Below are 23,554 nucleotides of genomic sequence, written 5' to 3' on the forward strand. Positions count from 1 at the left end.
TGACTTCTTTCACTGGAGCATAGGAGGCTGAGGGGCGACCTTCCAGAAGTTTATAAAGTAATGAGAGGTCTAGGTAGAGTGAATGGAAGTTGCCTTTTCCTTGGGATGGGGGATTTCAAGGTTAGGGGGCACATTTTTAAGGTGAGAGAGAGAGATTTGAAAAGACACGAGGGGCAAATATTTTACAGAGAGGATGGCTCGCATGTGGAATGAACTTCCTGAAGGTACAGTTACAACATTGAAAAGATATTTAATAAGTAGCTGAATAGGAAAGGTCTGGAGGGATATGGGCCAGGAGTGGGCAGGTGGGACTAGGTTAGATTGGGATTATGGTCAGCATGGACTGGCTGGACCAAAGAGTCTAGTTCCATTCAGTATCACTGTATGACCCTATGAGTGGTTGAAGCTTCAGAGGGTGAGCATTTCTGGGATAGTAACCATAACTTGAAGTTTCAAAGTCATTATGGAAAGGGATAAGGCCAGTGCAGAAGTTAAATGTCTGAAGCAGGGGGGGAAGGAAGGTCAATTTCAATAATGATGAGACACGATCTGGCAAACATAGACTGGGAGTAGTTATTTGTAAGTACAGTATGTTTACATTTGGTAAGTGGGGGTGTTTTATTTTTAAAAGTTATCTAGTGAGACCTCAGGGTCACCATGTTTCTCTAAGAGTGAAGGGTAAAGGCAGCAAAGTCCAGGAACCCCTAGATATCAAGGGGATACCAAGCGTTATGGAAACAGAAGGAAGCTACGTTCAACACATTACAAACAGTGGAGGCCTTCACAAGTACAGTCGGTTCTGATAGAACGCGATAGTTTGGTTCTCGTGTGATCACGCAAAAGCAGTGCCAGCAGCTATTGGAGCCGGAATCATGTTTTAGCCAATACAGGTAAGGAAAGTTCGCATTCTACTAGCAATAGACTAAACTCTGCTATCACAATAAAGCCAATTCGTGTTGAATAGACACAAAGTTATAGGAGAACTGGCTGTATAGAGAACATTAAAGATTGTTTAAAAAAAGAAATTTGGAAGGCAAAGAGAGCCTCAAAATATCTTTGACAGGATTAAGGAAAACACTAAGGCATTTTATAAGTACATTAAGAGAAGGAGGATTCCCACGGGAAAAGTAGGACCTATTAGATACCAAAATGGGAATTTTGGAGTCAGAGGATGTGGCTGAGGTCAGATGTGGCTGTATTCACAGAGGAGAAAGACTGTGCAGCTAGCAATTTGAGTTGAAACGTTGAGATTCTAGAACATGTTAGGATTAATAAGGAGGTGATATTAGATGCCTTAGCGGGCATAAACGTGCAGAAAATCCTCAAAGCTTGCTGAGATTTACCCAAGGCTGTTATGGGAGGTGAGAGAGGAGATTGCTGGGGCTCTGATGGCAATGTTTAACATTTTGCCGGCCACAGGACACATGCCAAATGACTGAAGGATAAGCTATTGTGGTTCCTTTGTTTCAGAAGGGTAGCAGTGATAGGCCAGGTCATTATACACCAGTTAGTTATACATCAGTGGTTGGGAAATTATTGGAAAAAATTCTAAGGAACAGGATTATTCAACACTTGGAAAGGCAGGAATTGATCAGCACAGCATTATAAGAGAGAGATCCCGCCTGATTAATATAAGTGACATTTTTTTAAAGAAATTGACTAAATATATTGACGAGGGTAGTGCAGTCGATATGATTGACATGGACTTCAGTCAGGGCTTTGACAAGGTCCCACATGGAAGGCTGGTCCAAAAGGGAAGAGCCCATGGGATCCAAAGTAAGTTGACAAACTGTATCCAGAATTATCTTGCAAATAGGAAGCAAAGGGTGATGGCAGGGGATTATCTTCGTGTTTGGAAGCCTATGTTAAGCAGTATTCCAAAGGGATCAGTGCTGGGAGCCTTGCTGTTTTTTATGTTCATTAATGACTTTGATGTGAAGGTTAAAGGTTAAAATGAATACGTTTGCAGATGGTGTGGAAATGGTGGTGTCGCTGATAGTAGGATGGTCTCAGACATCTGATAAAATGGCAGGTGGAATTTAATCCTGATAGGTGTAAGGTGATGCATTTTAGGAGGTCTAATAAAAGAAGGATATACACAATGGTAGGTCCCTAGGAAGTACTGAAGAACAAAGAGACCTTAGTACACAGGGCCTTCGATCCCTGAAGGTCTCAGCACAGGTAGACAGAGTGAAGAAAGCAGCAGACAGCATGCATGCCGACATTAGCCAGTGTGTAGAATATAGGAACATGGAAGTCCTTTTACAAGTATATAAAACTATGGCTAGACCACAGATGGAATATTGTGTGCAGTTCTGGACACCGCCCTTTGAAAAGGATGTGATTGCACTGAAGGTGGTAAAGATGAGATTCATCAGCGTGTTGCCTGGGATGAAATGTCTCAGTTGTGAGGAGAGACTCGGTAGGCTGGATTCGTTTTCCCTGGAGTAGAGGCCGCTGAGGGAATGGTCTGACTGAGGTATACAAAATTATGACAGGCATAGACAGAATAGTAATAATAATGTGTTCCCCATGGCTGATGTGTCTAAGATCAGACGGTAGAGGTTTAAGGTGAGCAACAAGTGCTTTAGAGGCAAACTGAGGGAAGGTTTTTCAATCAGAGGGTACAGAAATACAGAATGTATGCCTGAGAGGGTAGTGGAGCCAAATACTCTTGCAACATTTAAGAAGCACCTGGACGAACACTGGAAATGTTAAGACATAGTAGCTTATGGACCAAGTACAGGTAAATGGGATGAGTGTAATGTGGTGTTTGCTGGACCAGAGGGCTTGTTTCCATGCTGTATGACTTGATGACTTGAAGCTTGCTTCATTTGCAGATGTTGTCCTTGTTCCTTTTACGAGAGAAACTGTTTCTCCCTGTCTACTTTATCTGAAAAATGTGTTGTTGGAAAAGCGCAGCAGGTCAGGCAGCATCAAAGGGGCAGGAGAATCAACATTTCGGGCATAAGCCCTTCTTAAGAAATGAGGCCTCATTCCTGAAGAAGAGCTTATGCCCGAAACGTCGATTCTCCTACCCCTTTGATGCTGCCTGACCTGCTGCGCTTTTCCAGCAACACATTTTTCAGCTCTGATCTCCAGCATCTGCAGTCCTCACTTTCTGTGTCTACTTTACGACAGGAACAGTTTCTCCCTGTCTACTTTACAACAGGAACAGTTTCTCCATCTACTTTACGACAGGAACAGTTTCTCCCTGTCTACTTTACAACAGGAACAGTTTCCCTGTCTACCTTACGACAGGAACAGTTTCTCCATCTACCTTACAACAGGAACAGTTTCTCCCTGTCTACTTTACGACAGGAACAGTTTCTCCCTGTCGGCTTTACAACAGGAACAGTTTTTTCCTGTCTACCTTACGACAGGCAGTTTCTCCCTGTCTACTTTACGACAGGAACAGTTTCTCCCTGTCTACTTTACGACAGGAACAGTTTCTCCATCTACCTTACGACAGGAACAGTTTCTCCATCTACCTTACAACAGGAACAGTTTCTCCATCTACCTTACAACAGGAACAGTTTCTCCCTGTCTACCTTACGACAGGAACAGTTTCTCCATCTACCTTACAACAGGAACAGTTTCTCCATGTCTACTTTACGACAGGAACAGTTTCTCCCTGTCGGCTTTACAACAGGAACAGTTTTTTCCTGTCTACCTTACGACAGGAACAGTTTCTCCCTGTCTACTTTACAACAGGAACAGTTTCTCCCTGTCTACCTTAACCAGGCTGCTTCTGATTTTGTTTATTCCTTTAACAAGTGGCAAGAAGACGGAGTACTGCCTTCCTCATCTTTACTCACCGCGACTGTCATTTTGCCGAGAATCCTTTCTGGAATAGGCCCCTGAATCCGTTTCTTCAGCTTCTCAGCACAAGTGCCCATCAGTTCCATGGCAATGAACACATCAGTCTGTATGACAGAGAATAAAAGTCTGGGTCACCACACAATATGTCTACACTTAGATAGTTTGGGTTCATTTTAAATGAAATGCAGGTTTTGAGATCCTGGAGGTCTGCTGGTAATCTTGTACAGCAAGGTACAATGCCCCTGAGACACTATGTAAATGCTTTAAAATACATACAGCTATGACAACATGGGGCAGGCCAACTGCAGCTCAGCTTTTTATGAAATAGTTAAGTTCCTATGATATTATGACACAAAAGTAATCAGTAAAGAGAGCCAGCAGACAGTTGAAGTGACACCTATATTTAGCACAGGAGATGGAACTAAGACTAGGGTTGTTGTTTATTGCAAGGGGAATGCAATGTAATACATGCAGGGAAGGTTCACTGCATTTATACAGCACCTTGGTCAAATTGCACTTCCTTATTTTAAAGATCTCCTTATGTGAAGAAAGGTGTCATTATAGTAAAAATAGTTCAGAGAAGGCCCACTTAACTCATTCATAGGACGAGGGGCTTACTTTATGAAGATAGATTGAACAGGTTAGGCTGCTATCCTGTGGATTTTCGAAGATTGAGAGGTGATCTTGACAGTGGGAGTATCCAGATGATGGTTATTTTTGTGAGGAAACTAGCTAACACAGGACACACTTTAAGAATGACATGTCTTACTAACTAGGGTTGGACATTGTTTAAGAATGAGACGTCTTTTAAGTCAGAGAAAAGATTTCTTTTTTTCAGGGGGTTGTTACAAGATGGAATTATCATCCACAGAAGACCAGTGGGTCAAATTTTACGAAAATAAGACAGGGAAGAGGTCATAATCAGATCAGGCATGATTTTATTGAATTGTGGAGCAGGTGGGGAGGGCCAAATGGCCTACTCCTGGTCTTATGTAACTATGATACTGCACAGACCATATTGGTAGGAGGAAAATAACGTAATCGTTCCTGAAAAGTGAAAACAAAATAAAAATATGATCAAGAATAATCAGAACAGATTCCAATGAGGAATACATTGTTTGACCAATCCTGTTAATTCTTTGATGAATTACAGAAAGAGAAGACAAGAGTAATGCAGTATTTTCACTGTATTTGGACTATAACAGCCTTTGATAATGTAGAATAGGTTGACCGTGATTGAAGTGGTGAGCAGATGGAATCAAGGAACAGGTAGTAGCATGGATAACAAGCCGGTTATTAAACTAAACCAGTGAAAATGACAAGGGTAGCTAGTCAGACAAGCAAAAGGTTAGGAACGTGTCCACAGGGATTGGTGACCAGACCCTTTGTATTCACCATTCACACAAACAATTTAGACCTGGCAACTAAATTTCAAAATTGATTGGTGGTACAGCTAATATAGAGAAAGGCTGTCACAATACATGAGAGTACATAAATTTCACTGGAGACAAGAATGAGATGTTACAGTTTAGTGGAAAGGAGACCACATAGTGCTTGACTAATAAGAGTGGAAATGGCATACAGGAGCAAAGGAACTGCAGAGTAAAGAAACGCAAATAACAGGTTTACTTCTAGAGTGACAGAATTAAGTTAAACTTGTACAGAGCCTGGCTAGACCACATTTGGGGTCCACTTCCAGTCTCAATGTTATAACAAGGGACACAGGTGTACAGGTGAAGATGCAAGGAAACAAAAACCCAGAGAATATGGACAACATGGAAGGCTAAATTGGCTCAGGCCCTTCCCTCGCAGATGGCTGATAATGCCCTAAGGCAGCTTGTAACCAAGTGAGAACTCTAGAAAGACTGAAGTCAATGGGAACGGGGGGAATGGTCCAGTGGCTGGAGTCAGACCTAGCAATAAAGGAAAATGATTCTGAGTGTTGGGGGACATTGCAGGAAGTCAGTGTAGGAGGTCCTCAAGATAGTGTCCTAAGCCTGACCAGCTTCAGCAATAATAATCCCTCTCAGCAAGACGGTAGACATGGGGATGTTGATGATTGCAGTGTTCAGGATCACTCAAACTCTAATAGTGGACATACTAACCACCCCCTTGACATTTAATGATGTCACCATCACTGAATCCCCAACTTTCAACATCATGGGGGTTGCCATTGACCAGAAACTGGACTGGACTAGCCATGCAAATGGAGTGGCTGCGAGAGCAGTTCAGAAGCTACGGCGAGTAACTCACCTGTGATTCCCCAAAGCCTGTCCCCACCATCTGCAAGGATCAAGCCAGGTGTGTGACGGAATACTCCCCACTTGCCTGGATGCCCCTCTAACAATACTCAAGAAGCTTGACACTGCCCAGGACAAAGCAGCCCTCTCTTGATTGGTACCACATCCACAATCATCCATTCCATCTCTTGCCAACATTCAATAGCAGACGTGTGTACTATCTACAAGACACACTGCAGAAATTCACCAAAGATCATCCAACAGTACCTTCCAAACCCATGACCACTTCCACCAAAAAGGACAAAGGCAGAAGATACACGGTAACACCATCACCTGGAAGTTCTCCTCCAAGTCACTCACCATCCTGACCTGGAAATAAACAACCGTTGCTGGGTCAAACTTCTGGAACTTCCTTCCTAACAACATTGTGGGTCTACCTACAGCAAATGGACTGCAGTGGTTCAAGAAAGCAGCTCACCCCCACCTTCTCAGGTGCAACTAGGGACTGCAATAAATGTTCAGCACAGCCAACAACCCCCAGATCCCACAGGAGACGTTTTTGTTCTCTAAAGCTAGCAACTTGTCAGATACTAAAGCAATCCGTAGCACACGCTGCAAAACCTGGACAACATTCAGGTTTGGCATGACATGGCAAGAAACATCTATGCCACCCAAGTGCCAGGCAATGATCATGTCCAACAAGAGATCCACCTCTCCTTCACATTCAATGGCTTATTATTTTCAACATAGTAAGGTCACCACTGACTAGAAACTGAACTGGGTCTGCTAGGTAAATACTGTCACTACAAAAGTAGGTCAGAGATTGGGAAGTCTGTGGTGGGTAACACTTTCCTTGTCCACCCTCCATATGGCATATGTCAGCAGTGTGATGGAATACTGCTCACTTGCCTAGACTGCAGCTTCAATAATATTCCAGCTCAGCAGGCAGAAGACAAAGCAGCCCACTTAATCAGCACCTGCTCAAAGTTCACAATCTCTACCACTGGCACAGTAGTAGCAATGTACAGTTACAACGCTCCTTGGACAGTATCGAAGAAACATGCTTTCTCAGAGGATTGCGTATCTTTGGAATTTTCTTCCTCAAAAAGCAACGGATACAGAACCTAGGTCCAGGCAATTCTTGATGACCAAGTGGATGGAAGATTACTTAGCGAGTTTTGAGAAGATTTGTAGCTCAGGTTGAGGTTTTGGATATAGGTTTGTTCGCTGAGCTGGAAGGTTCATTTCCAGACGGTTCCTTACCTTACTAGGTAACATCTTCAGTGGGCCTCAGGCAAAGCAATGCTGAATATTCCTGCTTTCTATTTATATGTTTGGGTTTCTTTGGGTTGGTGATGTCATTTCTGGTGGTGAAGTTCCTTTTCTCAGGGGGTGGTAGATGGGGTCTAACTTGATGTGTTTGTTGATAGAGTTCCGGTTGGAATGCCATGCTTCTAGGAATTCTTGTGCGTGTCTCTGTTTGGCTTGTCCTAGGATGGATGTGTTGTCCCGGTTGAAATGGTGTCGTCCCTCATCTGTATGTGAGGTTGCTAGTGAGAGAGGGTCATGTCTTTTTGTGGCTAGATGGTGTTCATGTACCTTGGTGGCTAGTTTTCTGCCTGTTTGTCCAATGTAGTGTTTGTTACAGTTCTTCCATGGTATTTTGTAAATGACATTAATTTTGCTTGTTGTCTGTATAGGGTCTTTTAAGTTCATTGGCTAATATTTTAGTGTGTTGGTGGGTTTGTGGGCTACCTGATGCCAAGGGGTCTAGGTAGTCTGGCAGTCATTTCCGAGATGTCTTTAATGTGGGGGAGAGTCGCTTGGGTTTCTGGAGGTGTTGTGTCTGCTTGTTTGGGTTTGTTGCTGAGAAATCAGCGGATTGTGTTCAGTGGGTACCCATTCTTTTTGAACACATAGTAGAGGTGATTTTTCTCTGCTCTGTGTAGTTCCTCTGTGTTGCAGTGTGTGTTGGATTGTTGAAATAATGTTCTCATGCAGCTTTGTTTGTGGGTGTCAGGATGATTGCTTCTGTAGTTCAATATTTGGTCCGTATGTGTTGTTTTTCTGTAGACGCTGGTTTGAAGTTCCCCATTGACTGTTCACTCGACTGTGACATCTTGAAAAGGCAGTTTGTTATTGTTTTCCTCCTCTTTGGTGAACTTTATGCCAGGAAAGATATTATTGATGGTCTTGAAGGTTTCCTTTAATTTGTTTCATTTCATGATGACAAAGGTGTCATCCACGTAGCAGACCCAGGCTCTGTTTGTGTTTGTATGGGTGCAGGTAAGCATTGTGCCTGGCAGGAGGATTTGGGGCAGATTTTCAGGGTGAAGCACCATTGCGGAGGGATTGTTCGTTGAGAACCAAGAACACCAAATCAGAGGAAGTGGAACCAGGAGGAGGCCATTAGGCCCATTCATCTGCTGCTTTGTGTAATGGGACCATGACTAATCAGATTATGGTCTCACTCCATTTTTCTCTCAGTCTCCCCGCCTCCCAAAAACATCTCAAGACTCCCTTGTTTAAAACTCTCTCTAACCTGGCGAAGACAATTTCTGTTTTTGTGACACTGAATGGACTATAGCAATTTAAAGCCACACTGTTTGGTATGAAAAATGCACCAGCCACATTTCAAAGACTAACCAATAAGGTCATTTCTGGATTAACCAATTGTGTGGTGTACGTCAACGACCTGGTGATTTTTCGTCACACATGCAAGGAATATTTGCAGCATTTATCGGAACTGCTTGACCTACTTTGGAAGGCAGGCTTGGTGATAAACCTGACTAACAGTGAGTTCGCATAAGCCCAAGTCATGTTTCTCGGCCATGTTATCGGACAGGGACAGATGGCCCCATAGAATATGAACACAAAGGTTCCTGGGGAGATTCCCATACCATTGATGATGACAGCAGTACTATGATTCCTGGGATTGAGTGGGTTTTATCGGAAGTCTGTACTGAGGTTTAGCAATGCGGTTGCTCCAATGACTGACTTATTGAAGAAATGCAGAAGGATTCACTGGATGGCGAACTGTCAGATGGCATTGGATAGCCTGAAAGCTGTGTTAGCCACTGCCCCAGTGTTAGCCACACCTAATTACCCAAAGCCATTCTAGGTGAGTGATGTGGGTGTTAGTGCTGTGTCCTTACAACAAGACAACAAGAAGATAGAAAGACCTATTGGGTATTTCTCCAGAAACTTGAATACTCATCAACAGATGTATTCCATGACTGAGAAGAAGCTGTGAGCTTGGTGTTGGCATTACAACATTTCAATATTTATGTTGCCAGTACTGTTTCCGAGACAGTTGCATATTCTGATCGTAACCCAATAACGTTTTTGGAGACATTTACGTACAAACCTTCCAGAATGTTCAGATGCAGCTTATTACTGCAGCCGTTCAATTTGAAAATTATACACGTGACAGGACAAGAAAACGTAATTGTCGACACATTGTCATGACTTTGATAAAGGATGGTGGAGGCGTTCGGTGGTGGGAATAAACAAACTGAAATAGAATGTGGTTGTGAACGTTTGCATGCTCTGAGTCAATGTAATGTACTTGCTAGACGTGCACTAATAAAGGAAGACTAAGGGTTTTTACTTAAAGTGAAGCCATCTTTGGAGATTAATGGTTCCGTGTGTTTGGCGGGAGGAGGTGGGGGGGGGGAGGAGGGGAGGTGTGAGGTTGCTCTCAATTTCCTTCCGGTTTTTATTTGAAGACACGTAGTAAAGGCAGAGGCGCCGCACTAGCTACTGAAAATGGCTTAACTAACTAACTTAGGAGACCTTTGGGCTTTTTTATAAACATTGCAGCAACGGGAGCAGCTTGAAGTGGCCAGTTCTCTCAGATCAGGCTTTCTAGTTTTTCTCTAGCTTTAGCAGTCAGAAGCTGTTTGGGGTCCCAGAACAGTTTGAGGATTCAGTGAATCATTCCTCACTGCTACTTTCTCTGAAATCTCTCGATGTTGTTTCCTCCTGAACTGGAGAACTGCATGTTAGAATTGGTGCCTGAATTTACCTTTTTGCCAGAGGATGTGTTTATAGAATCCCTATAGTGTGAAAACAGGCCCTTCGGCCCAACACGTCCACACTGACTCTCCGAAGAGCAATTCACCCAGACCAATTCCCCTACCCTATTATTGTTTATTTACCCCAGCTAATGCGCCTAACCTACACATCCCTTAACACTACGGGTAATTTAGCATGGCCAATTCACCTAACCTGAACATCTTTGGACTGTGGGAGGAAACCGGAGCACCCAGAGGAAACCCACACAGACACGGGGAGAATGTGCAATCTCCACACAGGCAGTCGCCTGAGACTGGAATCGAACCCAGGTTCCTGCCACTGTGAGGCAGCAGTGCTAACCACTGAGCCACTGTGCCTCCTGTGTTTATGGGATGTATTCTATTGGAACAGTTAATTAGTAATGAGTACTGTACCTATTACTCAGTGAAGTTTTCCAATAGTTAAGTTATTCTAAATTCCTCTTTCTGTTGTTTGTTTTTCAACAATTGTGTTTAAATAAATTGTGTTTTACTTAATATTGACCATACGTATCATATCTGGAACATGTACTACACATCTCCCTTTAAAATAGGATAAAGTTAGGGTCTTGCCTACCTTCTTCAAATATTTTGAGTGGACATGGCCAGGTCCATAGCACATTCTAATCCACATGTCCCACCCAGACGGACTGCAATAGTTCAAGGAAGTGCCAAGGGTAATTAGAGATGAACAACACATGTCAACCTCACCAGCTTTACCCATGCCCCATGGAATAGTAACAAAAAGATTTTTACAATTATGTCAGGGTTTGATTGCTAGAAATTGAAAACATGTTTCCATTTGTAGGAATCGAGAGTGTGGAGCTGGAAAAGCCCAGCAGGTCAGGCAGCATCCGAGGAGCAGGAGAATCAATGTTTCGGGCATAAGCCATTCATCAGGAATGAGGCTTGTGGGCCGGGGCTGAGAGATAAATGGGAGGGGAGGGTGAATTGAGGGGAGGTAGCTGAGAAAGCAATCAGCCCTCCGGACCCGTCCATCATTCCCCCCTCACCTTCATCCACCTATCGCTTTCTCAGCTACCTCCCCCAAATCCCATCCCCATCCCATTTATCTCTCAGCCCCCGGCCCACAGGCCTGATTCCTGATGAAGGGCTTATGCCTAAAACGTCAATTCTCCTGCTCCTGATGTTGCCTGACCTGCTGTGCTTTCCCAGCACCACACTCTCCACTCTGATCTCCAGCATCTGCGGCCCTCACTGTCTCCTTCCGTTTGTGGGAGGATGCCTAAACTAGGAGCCACGCATCTAGGAGGTGAACTAAGAAATTCAGAAAGAATTGAGGAGAAACATACTGGGAGGGTGGTCAGAATATAGAAGTTGCTTTTTCTAAGGAGTAGTTGATTCAAATAGCATTACTGTTTTTACAGGCAGGACATTAAACACAAAAAGGAGAAGGAATAGAGGGTAATGTTAAAAGAAAACTAAGACTTATATTTAAATAGAACCTTTCAAGAACAGCCCAAAGTGCTTGACCATTAAATAGTTACTTTTAAAGCATAACCACAGTCACAATGTGGGAAACGAGACATTGTAATAAGGGGTTCCCAGTAGCGGAAGCTACTCCACCCATCACGTCTGTACCAGCTCCTGACAGTGCCGTCCTGCTCACCCCATTCTCCAGGCCACTCTCTGTAGCCCTCTGCATTTATCACTTGTAACATCTCTCAGCTCTCTTTGTAAACCTCTGCCTCCACCACTCTCTCAGGCTGGGTGTTTCAAATCCAAACAACTCTGACTAAAGACTTCTCTCCTCATTTCACTCGGAGTCTCTTGTCATTTCTAACCCTGTCAAACCTGTTCATAATTTTGAACACATCAATAAGATCACCCCTTAATCTTCTCTACTCCAAGCAGAATAACCCCAATTTCTTTCATCTCTCTTTGTATCGAAAATCCTTCATTCCTGGTATCACTTCTAATAAATCTCCTTTGAACTCTCTCCAGGACACTAACATTAAATAAGGTATCCAGAACTGAATACAATACTCCAAACGTGGTCTAACTAACAAGTTGTAGAGGTCTAGCATTGCTTTTATACTCTATGCCCAAGGATCCTATAAACCTTATCAACAACTGTTTCAACTGGCCTGGTCACATTATGCACCCTAAGGTCCCTTTGCTCCTCTACTCACCACAAAGTTGTACCACTAAGCCAGTATTGTCTCCCTACATTTCTGTTAGTTGCAAAAAATAAATCACTTTGGATTTGAAAGGTTGACTCTGTTTCTTTCCCCAGATACTGCCAGACTTGCTGAGCTTGCTTTGTTATTCATTTCTGGGATGTGGATATCACTGGCTAACGTGAGGAAGTGATGGTGAGTTGCCTTTTTGAGCCGTTGAAGTCCATGTAGACCCGCATGCCGTTAGGGACGGAATTCCAAGATGTTCACCCAGCGACTGTGAAGGAATGGCGATATATTTCCAAGGCAGGATGGTGAGGGGCTTGGAGGGGAAATTGCAGGTGGTGGTGTTCCCATATATCTGCTGTCCTTGTCTTTCCAGATGGAAGTGATTATGGATTAGGGAGGTGCTGTCTAATGGGTTTTGGTAAATTTCTATAGATGCTGTAGATTACTGCTACTGAGCATTGTGGTGGAGGGAGTGAATGCTTGTTAACAGGCTGCTTTGTCCAGGATGGTGTCAAGGTTCTTGTGTATTGCTGCAGCTGCCCCCATCCAGGCAAATGGGAGCATTCCATCACACTCTTGACTTGTACCTTGTAGATGATGGACAGGCTTTGGCCAGTCAGAGAGTTACTTGCTGCAGTACTCCTAGCTTCTGAACTGCTGTTGCAGCCATGTATTTACACGGTGAGTCCAGTTCAGTTTCTGGTCAATGGTAACCCCAAGGATGTTAACAGTGAGCAATTCAGTGACAGTAACTGAATGCCAAGGGCAGGTAGGTGTATTGCCTTTTACTGGAGATGGTCATTGCCTAGCATTTGTGTGGCTCAAGTGTTACTTGTCACTGTTCAGCCCAAGCCAGGACATTGTCCACACCTTGTTGCATTTAGACATGAATTGCTTCAGTATCTGAGATGTTGCAAATGGTGCTGAATATTGTGCAATCAATGGCAAACATCTCTACTTCTGACCTGATGACGGAGGAAAGGTCTTTGATAAGACAGCTGAAGATTCTTACGTCACGGACACCATATCCTGACAAACTCCTGCAGAGATGTCCTGGAGCTGAGAGGAATGACCTCCAACATGACTTTCCTCTGTGCCAGGTATGACTCTAACCAGCGGGGAGTTTGCCCTGATACCCACTGATTCCAGTTTCATGAGGGCTCCTTGATGCCACACTCAGTCGAATGCAGCCTTGATGTCAAGAGCTGTCCCTCTTCCCTCCCCTCAGGAATTCAGCTCTTTTGTCCATGTTTGACCCAAGGCTGTGATGAGGTCAGGAGCTGAGTGACCTTGGGGGAGCCCAAACTGTGTGTCACTGAGCAGGCTATTGCTGAGCAGGTGCTGCTTGATAGTGCTGTTGATGTCCCCTTCTGTCACTTTCCTGATGGAGAGTAGACTGATGGGGCAGTAATTGGCTGGGTTGGATTTGTCCTGCTTTCTGTGCACTGACATACTTACACGATTTTCCATGTTGTCGGGTAGATACCAGTGTTGTAACTGTACTGGAACAGCTTGGCCAGGGGAGTGGCAAGTTCTGGAGCGCAAATCTTCAGTATTATTGCTGGAATGTTGTCAGACCCTGGAGCCTCTGCAAATCTCGAACACTAAGTGCAATTTTGATCTCCTTATTTAGGGAAGGAAATGCATTGGAGGTAGGTTCAGAGGAGACTGATATCTGGAATGAGTGTGCTGTCTTAAGAGGAAAGGTGAGGCAGACTGGGCTTGTCCTCATTGGAGTTCAATAGAGTAAGAGGTAATCGAATTGAAGTTGATCAAATCCTGAGTGCTCTTGGCAAGGGGAGAAATGGAAAGGATTTTTATTTGTACTTTCATTCTGGAGGGTGACTTCAGACTAAGCACAAATTTTTAAAATTACAGATTACTCTTTTACGATAGAGGAAAGGTTGAATTTTTGCTCTAGGGTTGTGCGTCGAAGGTGATGCAGGCGGATCGTGAATATTTTTAAGGCAAAAGTAGAGGGATGTTTGGGAGGCAAAGGAACCAAAACCACAATTGAGGAGACACGAGAATGTACAATTCAGAACACAAATGGATCATCCATGACTTTTGAAAGGCAATACATATTTAAAGGAGAAAGTGAGGGCTGCAGATGCTGGAGATCAGAGCTGAAAATGTGTTGCTGGAAAAGCGCAGCAGGTCAGGCAGCATCCAAACGTCGATTCTCCTGCTCCTTGGATGCTGCCTGACCTGCTGCGGTTTTCCAGCAACACATTTTCAGCAATACGTATTTAACGGGCCAGATGACCTAATTCTATCTCTAATTCATACTTTCATGATTGTAATTTCAGATGGTGGAGTCCTCAGCACTGCAACATGACAGCACCTCTCGGACAAACTTCTCAAAAGTTTTCTCACAAATGCTCAGCAAGTGGTCTCCCTAGATCACAGTACACAGGGATAAAACCTGAATATCGATCAATTTATATGCTTGCTTGCAGTGTTTCATAGTAAAATGCTCACAATGTGACGGATGATTACTTACAGGGCATATTCCAATTAAATCATATTCACCATGATCGAAATTTGCTGGCTGATGGTGCAGATTAGATTCTAATATAGCTGATCAGCAGCTTTTCATGCTGCAGTTGGCACACGATGGTCTGCTGACTATACGTCACAGCCAGCATGGAGGGTGGACGGGTAATTAATTCCCAAGCCTCGAGAAGGGAGTTGAAAAATGTGTTGCTGGAAAAGCGCAGCAGGTCAGGCAGCATCTAAGGAGCAGGAGAATCGACGTTTCGGGCATGAGCCCTTCTCCAGGAAACTTCAGGATTCCTGAAGAAGGGTTTATGCCCGAAACGTCGATTCTCCTGCTCCTTGGATGCTGCCTGACCTGCTGCGCTTTTCCAGCAACACATTTTTCAGCTCTGATCTCCAGCATCTGCAGTCCTCACTTTCTCCTCGAGAAGTGAGTTCCAGTGCATGACAGCTGGTGGCCCTAGATGACCCACACTCCCTATCAGCAGGAGGGCTGAAGCTCCTCAATTTCCCCTGCCAAGTAAAACTGAGCTGGGAGACTGAAGAACATCAGCTGGCATGCACTGCCCTTTTTTGGCCATACTGCTGGGAATTGTGCCCTAAAGAGAAAGGCAAACTGAGAATGGGCTTACGTTGGTAATGAAGGTGCCGTAACATTGCACAATGTAAGGGCAGTCGTGACTTTTCAGCACCACATCCAAGTCCATGAGGATTCGTTTGTTTTCCTCCTTATTACCTGAGCGACGCATTTGCTGTAAATAAAACAAAACATCAAATATCAAGTACGTGTGCTTTTTATCTTCCCGCTCGGCATCAAACTCAGTCAGAACCACCAGAACAAAATGGAAGAACATTAAGTATCCTCCAGCACAATGCAGGTATAACACTGCGTCACACACGTGGAAGCAGCTGTGTAGTCACAATCACTGGACAAGTTATCCACAACTCCAGCTTCAAATACTGCAGAGACGTGAGTTGAAACCCTAATCCCAGAACTGTTACAGTGCACAAGGAAGCCATTCAGCCCATTGTATCACCTCCAGCTCTGGGACCACTAATTCTGCCTTTTCCCCATATCCCTGCACAATCCAAGAAACCATCCCTTGCCCTCTTGAATGCCTCAACTGAATTTGCCTCGACGTTTCCAGGCAATGCATTCCATACTTTAACTAATCACGGTGTGAAAGGAGTTTTCCTTATGTCACCCATGTTTCCACGGGTACATTGCTTTAAACATATGTCCACTTGCCCTTTATTTTCCAAGCAGGAACAGCTTCTCCCTATCTATTCTATCCAGCTGTAACAAGTGGTCACATCAGATTTCAAGAGAAACCTGGAATTAAATGGGCGGCACGGTGGCACAGTGGTTAGCACTGCTGCCTCACAGCGCCAGAGACCCAGGTTCAATTCCTGCCTCAGGCGACTGACTGTGTGGAGTTTGCACATTCTCCCAGTGTCTGCGTGGGTTTCCTCCGGGTGCTCCGGTTTCCTCCCACAGTCCAAAAAATGTGCAGGTTAGGTGAATTGGCCGTGCTAAATTGCCCGTAGTGTTAGGTGAAGGGGTAAATGCAGGGGAATGGGTCTGGGTGAGTTGCGCTTCAGCGGGTCGGTATGGACTTTTTAGGCCGAAGGGCCTGTTTCCACACTGTAAGTAATCTAATCTAATCTAATGTAAAAGCTCGACTAAAGGAGACTTTGCAACCACTGCCAATTGTTATAAAACCCATCTGATTCACTAATACCATTCGGGGGAGGAAATCCGCCATCTTCACCTGATCTGGCCTACAAGTGGCTCTCCAGATCCACAACAATGCGGCTGAGTCTTAGCTGCCCACTGAGATGCTGAGCAAGCCACTTTGTTCCAGGTCAGTTAGGGATGGGGCAATAAATGCTCTCATCGCCAGTGAATATTTTTCAGGCAGAGCTAAACAGATTCTTGTTAAGCATGTGGAGAAGGGGGTGGGAGGAAGAGGTTCTCGAGTGGTGGCAGGAGTGGAGACTTGCAGATCTGAATGCAGATCAGCCGCAATCTTATTCCACAATGCAGCGGGCTTGAGGGGCCAGGCAAGCTGTTCCTACTCTCAATACAAACATAGCAACATGCGTGTTATTATTGGTGGTCAGTGAGCTGGTTTGTGAGAGGAGTACCGCCAACAACACGGGTTCAATTCCCACAGTGGCTGCGTCTACCCCACCTTCTCAACCTCACCTCTCGCCTGAGGCACAGTGACCCTCAGGTCAAACTCACCACCAGTTGTATCTCCCTCAGGAGATAGCAACCCTTTGATCGTGTAGAACTACGGCAACATGACTTATTTTTAGGCAGAGAGCTGTGACGATTTGCCGCAGACTGTCTAAAAGGTGGGGGGAGAGCAGATTCAGCGGGAACACCAAAAAAGAATTGAATAATCAATTGAAATATTTACAGGATTATGAAAGTGCAGTGGTTTGGTATTAACTGAATACCTCTATCAAACAGGCAGCAGGAGGACTGAATGGCTACTTTGTGTTTTGCCATTTTTTGATAACATAACAAAGCAGTGAGCCCTGGTACACTTAAACCAGCAGATTGGTAAAAACCAGTAATTTCAATAAACTACAATGCAGCCCAAAATAGGTTCAAAGTTAAAACTCCCACAACACCAGGTTATAGTCCAACAGGTTTATTTGAAAGCACTAGCTTTCCGAACGCTGTTCCTTCATCAGGTGAAGAGGCAGTGCTCTGAAAGCTAGTCCACCCCAGTCCAACACCAGCACCTCCAAATCAAAATAGATTCAGAAGAATACTCTATGTTTTTCAAGAGATACAAGATAACATTCTCACACGGCCATCAGTAAATGATAAGCTTTGTTACAGCACCAATTTCAGTTGGAAAATGCTGACATTCTTTTAAAAAAAAGTCATACAAAAATGTTTTCTTCAATCAGAGCAATAACCAGTTCAGACTAAACACAGACCCGCATTTAATCTGCTTGGCTGTGCCTTACTTACCTTCACGGCAATGATGTGTCCTGATTTCTTGAACCTCATTTTCCAGACCTGCCCACATGTGCCACTGCCAATCTCGCCCAAATTTTCCAGGTCACTGATTTCAGCTTGATATCTCTGGTATTAAGACACAAAGTAGAAGTGACCATGCGATGGTTGCTGTAACCCAAACCACAACACCCCATCATTGTATTAGAAATCACATGACATTACACTTCTCTGCAGAGCTGACGGTGTACAAATCAACAGTGTGGAGATACAAGGACAGCTCACTGATTTACCAGAGTATAAACATTTCTATCAAATAACATAACTGCATATTTGTAATGTGAAAAGAAAACATTGCATTTTCACCCTCCTGCACTGGCAGGGAATACCTGCAGATTTGATTTCAACACTGGAAGCCAGCCCATTCCCAGGCCAATCCCAGCAGTGATAGTCAGCATCCACCCACTGCCAATCCCAGCACTGGTACGCAGCGCTCTCAGTGCAAATCCTAGTAGTCCCAGAGCCAATCTTAACACTGGCCATGGGTGAGCTGTTTACCAATCTAAGAACTGGCACCCAATTCTCCCCAATAATCCCAAAACCAGTATCAGATCTCCAGGTACTAATACTGTCATTCCCAGTGCCAATCCCAGCACTGGCACTAAACTCTCCAAGTGACAATCCTAGATCTCCAGGAGCCAATCCCAACATTCCCAGTTCAATCCCAGCACTGGTATCTGACCCTCCAGGTGCCAATCCCAACATTCCCAGTTCAATGCCAGCACTGGTACCCGACCCTCCAGGAGCCAATCCCAACATTCCCAGTTCAATGCCAGCACTGGTATCTGACCCTCCAGGTGCCAATCCCAACATTCCCAGTTCAATCCCAGCACTGGTATCTGACCTTCCAGGTGCCAATCCCAACATTCCCAGTTCAATGCCAGCACTGGTATCTGACCCTCCAGGTGCCAATCCCAACATTCCCAGTTCAATTCCAGCACTGGTATCCGACCCTCCAGGTGCTAATTTGAGGACTTGGACTCAGATCTCCTGGTCAAGATTAGAGTAGTGCTGGAAAAGCACAGCAGGTCAGGCAACATCCGAGGAGCAGGGGAGTCGACATTTCGGGCAAAAGCCCTTTATCAGGAATCTCCAGATGTCCTAGTGCCAATTCTAGCATTGGCTCATAGCTCTCCAGGTAGCAATCTCTCCTCTCCCAATGTCAAATCTAGCACTGGCACCTGGTGCTCTGAATGCCAACCTCAGCGTGATTCCAGTACAGGTGCCCAGAGTTAAGGAAGCAATGGCATCATGGTGCTCCTGCTGGGCTGGTAACCTAGTGACTCGGGCAATGTTCTGGGGACCTGGGCTTAGATTCCACAATGACAGATGGCGCCTGTAACTAAAAGTCTGATGACTGTGAAACCACTGTCATTGTATCATAGAATCTCTACAGTGCGGAAAGTGGCCAAGCAGTCCAACAAATCTGCACCAACCCTGTGAAAAGCATCCCCACACCCTAACCTCATAACCCCACATTTACCATGATTAATCCACCCACCCTGCATATCCATGGACACGACAGAGCAATTTGGCACAGTCAGCTCACCTAATGTCCACATCTTTGGAGTGTGGGAGGAAACCAAAGCACTGGGCAGAAACCCAACCAGACATGGGGAGAACGTGCAAACCCCACACAGACTGACATCTAAGGCTAGAATTGAATCTGGATCCTTGGCACTGTGAGCCAGCTGTGCTAACCATTGTCACCTGTCATTAAAACTGGTTGTTTAAGGCAAGGAAAACTATTGTCCTTATGTGGTGAGGCGTGTGTGTGACACACACACACACACACTCTTCAGCCCACCATGTCGATGCTCACCAATATACATCAAACTAGACTAATCCCATTTACTTGTCATTGGTCCATAGCTGCCAGAGGAAGTGGTGGAGGCTGGTACAATTGCAACATTTAAGAGGCATTTGGATGGGTATATGAATAGGAAGGGTTTGTTGGGATATGGGCTGGGTGCTGGCAGGTGGGACTAGATTGGGTTGGGACATCTGGTTGGCATAGACGGGTTGGACTGAAGGGTCTGTTTCCATGCTGTACATCTCTATGACTCTGTCACTATGCCCCAGTATTTTAAGCCATCATCCAGGTGCTTCGTAAATATTGTGGATGTACCTGCCTCCATCATCTTTTTACCATTGTGGCTGACTCATAACTGTCCTCTTGATATAGGCGAACTGACCATTCAGCTGCATCAACTGGCAAAAAGTCTCAAAAGGAGAATGAAATCTGCCAACCCACCGTGTATTGGCCGAGGCACGAGAAGTCATAACTGCGACGAAGCCCTTTCCACATCCAGTCATGAATGGTGGTGGGCAATTAAACAACTCACTGGAGGAGGCGGCTCCACAAACATCCCTGTCATCAATGATGGAAGAACCCAGCACATCAATGGAGAAGCAAATGCAAAAGCATCCGCAGAAACCTTCAGCCAGAAGTGCGGGCTGGATGAGCCTGACCCTGCAAAGCCCTCCTTACCAACTCTTTGGGGTCAGTTCCAAAACTGGAAGAGCTGTCTCACAGACCCGTCAAGCAGCAGCCTGAAACAGTCATAACCATGGAATCAGACCTTATAGACAAGGTCACAGACAACACCATCACCATATCATTGAGGCCCACCAGCAGGACAGAACCAGCAGAGCTGGAGGGATAATATACTGGTGGGAGGGAGTCGTCCTGTGAGGCCTCAGTTTCAGCTCCGACATCAAATCATATCAAACATGGACAAAAATGAACAAGGCTGGGGATTTGGGCTGGGCTGGGCTAGGCCAGGCCGGGGTGGGGTGGGGTGGGGAAGGGTGGGGGGGGGGGAAGAGTGTGATAGCACTCTCCTGTGGTTGGAGTACAGCCAAGCAGAAAGGAAGCTGGTTGTGGTTGTGTGTAAGTCACCTTGTCGACAGGACATCACCATAGTGCAGTGCCTTAAACTAACCGTTATCAGTCAGGTCTTGCTGCATTTTAATGTCAACTGCTTCGGTGCCTGAGGAATTGTAAATAGGGATGAACATTGGCAAATATCCCCATTTCTGACCATACAGAGTCCTATAGCATTGAATCAGACCATTTGGTCCAAACCATCCATTCTGACCATGTTCCCAAACTGCCAGCATTTGTCCCATATCCCTCCAAACCTTTCCTATTCATGTACTTACCCAAATGTCTTTTCAATGTTCTAACTGTACCTGCACCCACCCTGGCAGTTCAAGCCACACGTGTAAAAAGGTTGTCAGTCATGTCCTTTTTAAAACGTTCTCCTCTCACCTTAAAAAAGAATTCCCCCTAGTTTTGAATGACAACACCCTGGACAAAAGACCTTTGCTATTCACCTTATCGATACCCCGCATGATTTTATAAACCTCTGAGGTCACTCTCAACCTCCAAGGCTCCAGTGAAGAAAGTCCCAGCCTACTTTTCTAACTCAAGCCCTCCTTTCCCAGAGGGCAGGGGGGGTTGATGAAACAGCTGAAGATTAAAAACAGAAAGAACTATAGATGCTGTCAATCAGAAATAAAAACAGAAATTGCTGGAAAAGCTCAGCAGGTCTGGCAGCAGAGATCTGAAGAAGGGTTCACTTTGATTTCTCTCCACAGATGCTGCTAAACCTGCTGAGCATTTCCAGCAATTTCTGTTTTTGAAGCAGCTGAAGATGGTTGGGCAGAGGACACCATCCTGAGGAACTCCTGCAGAGATGGCCTGCATCCAGGATGACTGACTTCCAACACCTACAACCACCGTCTTGTCTGCTCGGTAGGACTTCAGTCAACCAGCTTGCCTGGATTCCCATTAATAGGACTCCTTGATACCATACTTGGTCAAATGAGGTCTGGATGTCAAGGATGGTCACTCTCATTTCACCTCACCTCTCAAATTCAGCTCTTTGGTCCATACTTCAACCAAGATTATAATGAGGTCAGGATCTGACTGGCCTTGGCAGAACCCAAACGGGGTGTCAGTGAGCAGGTTATTGTAGTTTAAAAGCACTGCTGATGACAACTTCCATTACTTTACAATGATTGACAGTAAGATTGATAGGGTGGTGATGAGCCAGTTAGGATTTGTTAGAATCATAGAAGTTGCCCAGCTTTTTGTGTACAGGATAGTTCTGGGCAATCTTCCACACTGCTGGATAGATGCCAGTGTAAGAGCCATGCTGGGACAGCTTGGCTCGGGGAGTGGCATGTCCTGGACCACAAGTCTTCAGTACTATTGCCAGAATGCACTTGGGGCCCATAGCCTTTCCTATAGCATTCAGTGCCTCCAGTCATTTCTTTTGATCACGTGGAGTGAAGCAAACTGGCTGAAGACTGACAGCTGTGATGCTGGGGACCACTGGGTGATCATCCACCCGGCACTTCTGCGGCTGCTTTTGCATTTGCTTCTCCACTGATATGCTGGCCTCTTCCATCACTGACGACAGGGATAGTTGAGTTGTTTAATTGCCCACACTTTTCACAACTGGATCAGGCAGGTCTGCAGAGCCTGGATCTGATCTGTTGGCTGTGGCCTTAGCTCTATCCTTCACTTGTTGCTTATGCTGCTTGATGCTACTATGGTGCTGTTGTGTAGCTTCACCATGTTGCTCCAGGCATGCCCTCCAGCACTCCCCATTAAACCAGGGTTGATCCCCTGGCTTGATGGTAATAGCTAAGTGAAGGATATGCCAGGCCAGGAAGTTGCAGATTATGTTGGAGTACAGTTCTTCTGCTGTTGAGGCCATTGTTGATAGTCCACAGAGTGCCTAATGGATGCTCAGACCTCAGTTGGTAAGGGTGAGGTCAGGGATGTTTTTCCCTCTTGTTGGTTCCCTCCCCACCTGCTGCAGACCCAGTCTAGCGGCGATGTCCTTGAGGACCCGACCAGCTCAGTCAGTAGTCCTGCTGCCGAGCCACTCTTGGTGATGGAAAGCAGGGAGGTCTTGTTGCAACTAAACAAGGCACTGGTCACACCAAAGCCGAAATATTGTGAACAGTTTCGATGCCTTTGCCTCAGAGAATGTACACAGGCGTTGGAGGCAGTCCAGAGAAGGTTTAGTAAATTAATCCTGAATGTGGAGGGATTTTCCATTGAGGAGAGGTTGAGTATGCAGGACATGTATTCATTAGAGTTCAGAGGAATGACAGAAGACTTACTGAAACATTTAACATTCTCAATGGGCTTGGTACCACAAACATTCACTCTCTCCACCACCACACTTGGTAGGAGCAGGATGCACTATCTAAAGATGCACTACAGAAGTTCACTCAGACTTCTGACACAGCATCCCCACCACCTGCAAGCTCCCCTCCGAGCCACTCACCATTTTGGCAGCTCACAATCTCCTTCACAACAGCATATATGGGTGAGTAATTACCACTGGCCCAGTCAGCTAAGCTCATGCGAATGAATTGGGAAAAAACAATTCCCATTATTAACACCTTGAAAGATATTTTAGATGCAGTCCAGGTTAACATGACAGTATAGTTTCCACACTGCTCAGATTGAACAGGATACAGACTCTTTGTCAGTGAAGGTAATTACAGCTGGCACAGTCAGGGTGATGTCAAGAAGTTCTTCAGAAACGGAAGTGGAAATCATTAAACACAATGGCAGAACAGACTCAGAGGGGTTAATGGCCTAATCCTGTTGCTACTGCTTTCTCCACAGGCTGCAACAGCTCTGAGAGTACACTGGGGCTGTATTGTTTTGGTAAAATGAAGGACTGACATGTTAAATCTGTCATGTGTTATCCATCCCAGGGA

The 23,554-nt window shown here is 45.1% G+C and overlaps 1 protein-coding gene across 1 annotated transcript in view; it reads right to left on the bottom strand.

Annotated features, from left to right (window-relative positions):
• map2k7 (mitogen-activated protein kinase kinase 7) overlaps positions 1–23,554 on the bottom strand; it is a 61,327-nt gene that overhangs the window by 31,388 nt on the left and 6,385 nt on the right. Inside the window, exons 4-6 of the mRNA XM_043694684.1 lie at positions 17,759–17,872; positions 15,399–15,518; positions 3,819–3,926 (exon numbers count right to left, since the gene is read on the bottom strand). Coding sequence (XP_043550619.1) covers positions 3,819–3,926; positions 15,399–15,518; positions 17,759–17,872 — 342 coding nt within the window. The remainder of the gene's footprint in view (positions 1–3,818; positions 3,927–15,398; positions 15,519–17,758; positions 17,873–23,554) is intronic.

The sequence above is a fragment of the Chiloscyllium plagiosum genome, chromosome 8, assembly GCF_004010195.1.
Source record: "Chiloscyllium plagiosum isolate BGI_BamShark_2017 chromosome 8, ASM401019v2, whole genome shotgun sequence".
Lineage (NCBI taxonomy): Eukaryota > Metazoa > Chordata > Chondrichthyes > Orectolobiformes > Hemiscylliidae > Chiloscyllium > Chiloscyllium plagiosum.